Source organism: Octopus bimaculoides, chromosome 19, assembly GCF_046866305.1.
Source record: "Octopus bimaculoides isolate indiv1 chromosome 19, ASM4686630v1, whole genome shotgun sequence".
Classification (NCBI taxonomy): Eukaryota; Metazoa; Mollusca; class Cephalopoda; order Octopoda; family Octopodidae; genus Octopus; species Octopus bimaculoides.
Window position 1 is genome coordinate 2,057,256 of NC_142946.1, and position 10,000 is coordinate 2,067,255.

Sequence of the window (10,000 nt, forward strand, 5' to 3'; positions counted from 1 at the left end):
GCTGTGCTATGTGAACAAAAAATACAGAATAAACAGAAAAAAAACTAATGTCTAAGCCACACTGTAAATTTTAAACTTACATAGGAAATGTAAAAAAAAGAATGTAATGACCAATGAGCTTGCAAAATTCTGCAGAGTCTATGCTGAATATCGTCACATCAAAAGAATTAGCATCGTTCTTATTTACTTTTAATGATGATCGAAAGAAATCAATGACATTATTGCATGCGTGTTTCTTTTGAAATGAGATTCGATTGAAATGTAATTTTTAACGAAAACTAATTCGTTTTTTGGAGCCAAAAATTGATTATCATAAGATAAAACTCTGATATCAGGCTGAGTAAACTGACGTAGATGCTTTGTTGCAATTAGTGTTGCACTAATTATTAATACTGTTATTTCATTAACTTAAATCTGTTCGCTTAATTGTAACAATAGTAATGTCTTCGATATTTTGACTCACAATAATTAATACTCTTTTTTTTAACGTACGTTTCGGATTCAATGTTTTCGAGGTTTAAATCCGGAATTTACTTTTTACTTGCTTCAGTCATTAGACTGCGGCCATGCTGGGGCACTGCCTTGAAGAACTTTAGTCGAACGAATCGACCCCAGTACCTATTTATTTAATATATATATATATGTATGTATGTATGTATGTATGTATGTACGTAAGTTGAAAACGTGACAAAGTTTGGTATATAAATAAGCATAATGGGAATAAGTTCGAATATCTTATGAACGCTCATTGGATAACATGAAATGAAAGAATCTTACTGAACGAACGTTGTTCAAAGAACTGAAATGTTGAACAATACACCGAGAGTCGCAGAGATAAATCACAGCAAAAAAAAAAAAACAGTATAATTGTCACCGAAGCATGTAAAAGTGTTTATGTGTATGAAATTATGAAAAAGATGAAAATTGTTGATGATTGAGTGTCATGAAAGAATCGAAGAATACAAAGAAATTAAGTGAAAGAATTTTGATGTTTGAAATTAGAGGGGGCAACATTCCCATAATCCCGTGCATTCTGAGTGTTGAATTTCTGAGTGCGTGTGTGTGTGTGTGTGTGTGTGTGTGTGTGTGTGTGTGTGTGTGTATGCATATATATATATATACATATTGTGGTCCTAATCAACAATTATGTCTAAATAACAGCATAGTAAATATTTTGAGGAGCGTTTACAGTAGTCTAACTTCCCTGGTCGTTTGTTTGATGCGAGAACGCCTTGGAATAATATGAAAAAATTTCCGCTTGAACATAGATTTACAACGTAGATTTCAACCCATAACAGCCATGTACGTATGAAGTAGTGTGGCCATAAATTGGTGATTACATGTTAACAGCCACCGAATTATTTTTAAGCAAACCGAATGTACTTAGAAAGACTTGTGGGAAATCTTTTTTTCTTATTTATTTAATGCATAGATGCATTGACAAAAGCAAATTTTAACGTAATTCTCGATTACTCTAACGTAATTTCTTGGTATAAGTTTCCAGTCGTGAGCATATTGCCTTTCTGTATATCAGGGATTAGATTATCCAATCTGTAGTTCCTATTTTAAAAAGAATATTTCGGGAGTTGCAATACACACACACACACAGACACACAGTAATAATTTCATATTCGGGTATAAACCTTGTGGTATGCTGTTTAAAACCCATCTACAGTATTCGGCTACCTGATGTCAACAACAGTGTGAAGGTATATGCCACTGGATTTACTTGAGGAATTCCTGTGTGTCCGTAGAGTTTATAGAAAAAATATGAGAGACAGAAACTGGAATTCGTGAGACTCTTTATTCGGGTCCACTACGATCATTTCAACGCAGTGCTTGCTGGCGAGATGCTGTACAATCAATTTTCATACATGATACGTGCAAATGCGTCTCTTCGGGTCACTTTTAAAAAAGTACCTCGTTTTTTATTTGCCCTTATTTGCTTATTTCTATAACAAGAAGTTCTGCCTGGAATAGTATGTTATCCATCACCATAATGAAAAAATTCTTCTCATATAAACAATAAAATAAAGTAAACAAGGATAAAAATAAGGAATAAAAAAAAGAAAAGAAAATCATATAAAATGTAATACACTAATAATAAGACACAGTTAAAGAAAAACATAAAACATGCGATCAGAATAGAACAAAACAAAAAAAACAAGGGGACATTTATATTAACCTTTACAATTCATCAAAACAAGGTACTTAGCACAGACACAGACACACACACACACACACACACACACACACACACACACACACACACACACACACACACACACACACACACACACACACACAAGCACTGCTAGGCTGCATCACTAATTCAGTTCTTAACCAAATTGAATGCAATTCTTTTCTAGCAATGATGGTACATTTGAAGATAAAATAATTGAAATTTGGTTGATTAGGGAAAAGTTAGATCAAAAATGGAAGAACAAAGCGAAGAATTGGCTTTGAATCAAACTAAGTTATTTTAAAAGAGAATTAAAGATTAATTGGGTTTAAAAGAAGGTGCCCATTGAGAAAAATCTTTTGGTGAAAACCTAGTGTGGTTTTAAGTGAAGGAAGAAAATGGTAATTCCCAAAATTTATTTTGAATCAAAATATCGCAGCTATTGCAAAAGAAAAATATTCAATAGCTGTGTTGAAACGAAAGAGTTCTACGAGAGGAATCTTACGATGGAAACCTCACCAAAAAATATTAGCTACAAAAAAAAGTGGCGTGGCTTTAAGGGACGAAAAAGTAAAGGTGATTATTTTAACAAAGCAAATTAATTTTGACATTTTAACACAGCGTTATAAAAGACAGCATGCGACGTCAAAAGTTCCTTGGGTTAATGGCACACAGCGCTTGGCCGGATTTCGGTAGATATTGGGTTCGATTACTTGTGCTGGCTATGTTTTGGTTCTTTTTAATCTTCTGATTTACCCGATCTTCTAAGATGTTTTCGCAGTTATACAGCGTTCGAGAATTACATTATTTTCTGCAAAAATCCAACTTATTCGGCTTCAATATTTGTTTATAAAAATACATCATTCACACACAGTGAATAATTTTTGAAGACGAACTTCTAGTCACACGCGAGCACTTTTAAGATTCAACACTAATTCAGCTCTCAACCAAATTGAATGCGTTTTTCATTTTTAGGAATGATGGTCCAGGCTTAAACTACGTGCAGAGATTAAATAATTGAAATTTGGTTCATTAGAAAAAAGTTAAATCAAAATGTTTGAGGTCAAAAATGGAAGAGTAAAGTGAATAACTGAGAAGAATTTTTGGTGAAAATTTGTATACGAAAGGCAAGAATAAACCCTTAATTGTCTCTCCTTACTACCTCTGTGACATAGCAACTGTCTTTGCTCTACTTCCATGATATTTCTGTTTTAATGAGGCGGAAGGGCACCATTTTTATAGTTCTTCCAAGACTGGTGAAGTTGGGAAGGAGAGAAATCTGCTAAGGACCTGATTGCTTTCTACAATTGCAAAATAGTGTTTGGAGACATGCAGGAATCAAGAGATCGTTTATTAAATCTCTAAATTATATATTTATGAATAGTACAAGAAACGCTACATAAACAACATTAGTGGTTCTATCAGATATGATCACTTTTTCTCTCTTACAACTCTCACTCTCTCAATTTATCTCTTGCTCCTCTCTCTCTCTCTCTCTCTCTCTCTCTCTCTCTCTCTCTCTCTCTCTCTCTCTCTCTCACGCATTTCTCGCAGTCAAAACACCGTCTTTTTGACATGACATACTGGTTGAGTATGTTCCTTATTTGCGTTCAAATTTTCATAGTCTACACCGGAAAATTTAACAATAGTATTTAGTACTTTGCTAACCTGCTCTAGAGCATTGAGCAGTGTTTGAGAGAAAATTACATTATTACTACTTAGAGTACCTTTTTGAGCAGGTGTCAAACCCATGTCACCTGTTTGTGCCGTTCTGGTGCCGTCCTTCAGTGTCGGTGACTTTGATGTTTCACACTGCGGTGAGCGACTCTGCGTTTCTATTGCCGAAACTGATAATGAAGCAGAACCTTTTTTATTGCGTTTCCTTTCTTTTTTGAAGGGCGAAGCACCAGGCAGAGCTTGATAACTCTTTGATGCACTACGAGAACTAACCGGCTTTTTCATGTTCTCTTCAATTATATTCAAACTTTCGGATGGGTTTAGGTCAAGTAATGGTTTTATCAAAGAGTTCCGAGATGGTTGTCTGGTAAGTAACAATGAAGGACATTTTGAGTCCATGTGATATTTCTCGATGATTCTCTGATGTAGCTTCCGTTTTTCCATTTGGAGTTTTCTGCTTCCAGTAATATCTGTTCGCAGCTTCATTGTTAATGCCATCGGTAATTTAAGGCGACCAATTGTTCGATCGTGTATATTGCCCAGCTTCCGATTGCTTTTGTTTCCTATGTCTACAAAGTTTCGAACTTGGCATTTTGAACGAAGCTTAGAGATGCTATACGGCTGGCCGACGTAATTAGCTTCAAAAAATAACTTGAACCATCGTCCGAAATAAAAGTTGTCCTTGAAAGTCATCCGCATCATATTCTCCATTGGAATGTTTTTGATGATTCCGAGTTCATTGAAAATGCACTGAAGACACTTGAAATTGTGATATTTATCATAATCCGTCAGGCCGCCAATTCGAACTTTTCTTAGCGAAAGTGATCCCGGGAAAAGGATTTCCATTCCAAGACAAAGGTCTGTTCCACTTCCAAGTTCACCAATGTCTTTCATTTCTGGGCAAAGAGTTTCCTGAAGCCAGTTAATCAGGGTTTCTTTGCTAATGTTATGTATCCCCTGAGACTGTGTATTCGTGACAACTTGCATCTCCATTTTGTTAAACTGTCTCTGCAGTACGACACTTCGAAATAGGACTTTTAAACATATATCGAAATAGTGAACGAAGTCTTTTTTCGAAATTATATATCGCAGGCATGAACTGCCTTTGCAGTGATGTCAAACTGATAGTGACGTCACACTGTGACGACGTCGTCAAAGGCGACTTCTCAGTCTTCATTTGTAGTCAGAAGGTTAAAGTCATATCTTTAAAGCGAATAAATAAACAAGTATTCCACCACAGCGAAATGTTGCGGTCAGTAACGGGAATTCAAACGGTAAATGTCCTTGATAAAGCAGCAAGGCCATAACTTCGATTTCACTTTTTAAATTGCCATCACACCACGCCTTTTGTCTCTCAGACTCTTCAGAAAAGAACAAACGCTGTAAAAATATCTTAACCTTTCGATTTGTAGAATTTCAATTCGACAGTTTGAGAACTTCTCAAAGAATGAACAGATTTGTTGATGTACGTTTTACAAAACCTACTCTGTCTACTTTAACATCCGGTTCAAAACGGAAGTGACGTAGGAAGTGAAGGCGTTTCATCTAACAAACAATGTATAATTATAAGAGTAGTTTACACATGATGACAACGAAGATAAATTACATTGACTTAGCATTTTATAGTAATTTTTATAAACATGATAAAGAGATAGATAGACAGAGATAGATAGATAGATAGATAGATAGATAGATAGATAGATAGATAGACAGACAGACAGACAGACAGACAGACAGATAGATAGACAGACAGACAGACAGACAGACAGACAGACAGACAGACAGACAGATAGATAGATAGATAGATAGATAGATAGATAGATAGATAGATAGATAGATATACACGTATACGTAAATGTCGAACAATGAGAATGAGTGCACAACACTGCATTGGTGGATAAAATTTTTCTATCTATGCATTAAGGCTACCATTGCTTTCATGTTAAGAAAATATTTTAACGATTCTTCAAGCCGATGACATGGAGAAATTTGAGAAACTGATGATATTTTCTTAACATGAAACCAATGGTAGCCTTAATGCACAAATAAAGTATATATATATATATATATATATATATATATATATATATATATATTTGGAGAGAAGATTTTTTCTCAAAGAGTTAAAATCAAGAAAAGAACCTCTGGGAAGAGATTTCACAAAATGTGTCTGGCTTTTGCTTTTACAGATGTCTAAGCGCTTGCAGTTCTTAACGTTTTTAAGCACGTGTTATTACATCTAGTAAAAGTTTTTTTAAGTAAAGTTGTTATTGACTATTTCCGGTTTAGTTTCGGACTCAGAAATCTTATGAAATATTCTTCTTTTGCCTTCCGGAGAAGGTCGTTTTTTTTCATTTATTTTATGAAGAGGGAAAATTGAAAATTCTCCTTGTGCACAGGTGTCCAAATGATCGCTGCATGTTATGTATCGAAGTACGGGATATTTTATTTGATGTCTGTGCACATTTACCCGGTTTGTTAATTTCGTTTTTGTTTCCCCTATGTAATATTTGTTACATCGTGGGCATGTGATACAATATAACAGGTTTTTGCTTTTACAGTTCATATTTACATTCACCTTTAATTCTTTTCCATTCTTGAATTTTACAATTTTGGTGAAAACCTATTAAATCACATGTCCCACGTCGGGGGTCTCCACATTTGGTAACTTGCATCATTTGCTCCTCTGATGTAAATCTTGCTTTGCTTAGAAATTTCTTAAGATTTGCATACATATAGTCATACATATAGTCATACATGCTTTCATACATACATACATACATACATACATACATACATACATACATAGTCTCATGGTTACACGTACATTGGTCCACATTCACTAATATCTGCAAAAAAGAAATAACTAACCCATTACGCATGTGCGGCACCTACTCTCAGTAAACAACACTATTCTATGAAGTCGCACGTTCGCAGTACTTTTAACTAATAACATTAGAACATTACTCTGCAAAGTTGCACATGCGTGGGACGTGCTCTAAAACTATTAACACTATTCTATGAAGCTACGCATGCGCGGAGCCTAACTCCGAACGAGTAATATTTCTCTGTGAAGACACGCATGCGCAGTCAATAGTCTCCCAACTAATGACGTTACTCTTTCTGATTCTGAACAGCTTTTAACAAGTTTTCTACTTATCACGTGGCTTTTAATGTAATTGCTGCAATTATTGCCCCGCTGCCCCCCACCCCCACCCCGACATTAAACAACCTTTTCATCAAAACCTTTTCATAACAACGACGACGACGACGACGACCATGATGATGATGATGATGATGATGATGATGATGATGATGATGATGATGATGAAGATATTTAACACAATCAAAATGGCTTCCTACAGAAAGAAGTTTTCTTTGCATTGAAAGGAAATGTGTATGCATATGTATATCTACATATGAACACACCAGTCTATGTGCGTGTATGTTAGTGCGTGCGTGTGTGTGTGTGTGTGTATGTGTGTTCCTGCCCCTCATTTTCTTTTAATTTCTCTTATTCCTGTATATTTTCTTCCCCCGGATCTCTTCTAAAAAAATCGTGTCAGCACACACACACACACACACACACAAACACACACACATATGCATAATTACATGCATACATACATGCATACGCACACACACACACACACACACACACACACACATATATTTCCGTTTTTGTCTTCTATGTTCTTTTTTTTCCTCCTGTGTTTTGTTTCTCGATTTTGTTTTCTTTCACTCCTTTAAAGTGTTAACTCCCACCGCCACCACCACCACCACCAACAACAACAACAACAACAACTACCATCCCAGCCTCCTCCTCCCTCACCCCCAACCCACCATCCGTCCAACACTCAATCATATCTTAATTTGTCTATTCATTTCCAGACTTTAGAAGACAATTTTAGATCTCGTCGTCATTGATGACGACGACGATCATGACGGTGAGTAGGAGGAGGTGGAGGAAGGGGAGGAGGTGGAGGAAGGGGAGGAGGTGGAGGAAATCCTATTTATTAGCCACAAGGACAGAAACAAAACATTACAAAACAATACAATTCAAATGATTTACAATGTCAGGATATGTGTACGCATATATTTGTGTGTGTCCGGTTTAGTGATTAGCATGTAGCACTCCTGATTGAAAGATTGAGGTTTCGATTCCTAGACCGGGCAATGCGTTGCATCCTTGAGCAAAACCCTTCACTTCACGTTGCTCCGGGCCATTCAACAGGCAAAAATGAGTTTATCCTGCAACAGACCGACGTCCTTTCCAAGTAAGTGAAGGAAATATATAAATGCCACAAAAATCAAGGGAAACCGTCCTTGTCAGTCGATGGCTCGAGAAGGACCCCTATTTTTACACACACACATACACATGTGTAAGTAAACATGTAGCGTGCTGCAAAGGTAGAGACCAGGATCTTATACAGGAATACACGTGTATGTGTACTTAGCAGCAGCAGCAGTAGTAGTAGTAGTAGTAGTAGTAGTAGTAGTAGTAGTAGTGGGGGTGATGGTGGCATTGGTGGTGGTGGTGGTGGTGGTGGTGGTGGTGGATAGTGAATTGTATTTTACTGTCGTAACAGAAGACAAAGAATCCATTTTTTTTAATCCCAGCCCTGAAATTCGTTCCCCAGTCACGCTAACTCAGGAACTAAAGAGCCCCACCCCCACCCCGCCAACACCCACCAACCACTGACCCCCACCCCCCATCACCACCACCACCAAAGAAGCCGCAATTCTCTTGTGGCGAGCGACGATCAAAGAAGATTCATTGGTAGCCATTGTCCGAATCAAAACTGAACAAAAAAGAAAAAACAAACTTCTCGAATAACCTTTGAAGAAACCGCAGAATTCAACGCGTGGACTTCGCCGCAGATTAACAATTGCTGGTTTAGTATTACTACTACTACTACTACTACTACTACTACTACTACTACTACTACTACTACTATTATTATTATTATTATTAGTAGTAGTAGTAGTAGTAGTAGTAGTAGAATTTTCATTGTTATTCTTTATTTACACGCTTGAATCCCGCTCTGTAATTGTCCTGTTCCGTCCCCAACCTCTTTATATGAACCCTCGGTGGTTAATACAGAGAAAAGATCATCATTATCATTATTATTGTTATTATTATCATTATTATTATTATTATACAATTGATAGTTTGTCTTGTGCTCTTGATAATGTTTTTCTTAATGTAAACTCTTTGTTGTCAATAAAGAAATCGTCGTCGTCATCATCATCATCATCATTTCTTTTTTATCTCGGATATTGTTGGAACTCCTGCAGTCTTGCATGCGTAGCGGGGGCTTACTACCTGCAGCCTACGGTGCCATGCTATCCGTTCTTGTCAGCTACTTGACCAGCACTGACTTGAGGTTAAACAACAACCACAACATCACTAATATTTTTCATACATTAAAGAGGCAGTGAGCTGACAGAATTGTTCGAGAGAGAGAGAGAGAGAGAGAGAGAGAGAGAGAGAGAGAGAGAGAGAGAGAGAGAGAGAGAGAGAAAGATAGATAGATAGATAGATAGATAGATAGATAGATAGATAGATAGATATGTTTCTTTATTGGCCACACAGGGCTGAACACAGAGGGGACAAAATACAAAGTAGAGCTTTTCTTTTGGGGAAGGAAAGAAATGGGAAATATTTAAGGGAGTGAAAGGACGGGAAGGTGTCGTATGTTGCGAACCGAAGCGGATAAAGGGTTCTCAAAGGAACTTTTTGGTTCCCCCAACACCACCATTCTAATTAACAGGTATATCAATCCAGAGGAACGTTTTGTACCCCTTCACACCTGGACCCGGGGCTGACTTCGTCTTCTTGCCCCTCCCTTGTTACCCCTTTTGGTGTTCGATTACAGAATTGGTAGAACGCTGGTTTTTACTTTCTTGAGTTTCAAAAGCCCATCGGTATCAGTCGTTCGAGAAAGAGAAGGAAGAAAGGCGATAAACTAAAATAGCCAACCAGGTATTGATATTTATCTAATCTTGTGTAACTTTCTATCACTGACACCAACCGAAACATATGACTCTGTGTGACGAATCTACTGCTACTCCGCATATTCCACAAACCGAAACATGTGGCCTTATGTGCGGAATCTGTTGATACTCCACATAGTTTAT

The 10,000-nt window shown here is 36.9% G+C and overlaps 1 protein-coding gene across 3 annotated transcripts in view; it reads right to left on the bottom strand.

Annotated features, from left to right (window-relative positions):
* Positions 1–5,326, bottom strand: part of LOC106880377 (uncharacterized) — a 9,746-nt gene extending 4,420 nt beyond the window's left edge. The window contains exons 1-2 of one of the 3 annotated variants that reach the window (XM_089366429.1): positions 3,910–5,324; positions 2,585–2,993 (exon numbers count right to left, since the gene is read on the bottom strand). In XM_089366429.1, coding sequence (XP_089222555.1) covers positions 2,947–2,993; positions 3,910–4,852 — 990 coding nt within the window. In that variant the 5' untranslated portion in view covers positions 4,853–5,324 and the 3' untranslated portion in view covers positions 2,585–2,946. Of the gene's footprint in view, positions 1–2,584; positions 2,994–3,909 lie in introns of those variants that run through there. The other 2 variants (XR_016245161.1, XM_014930264.3) reach the window with 2 other exon arrangements.
* Between the last annotated feature and the right edge of the window lie 4,674 nt (positions 5,327–10,000).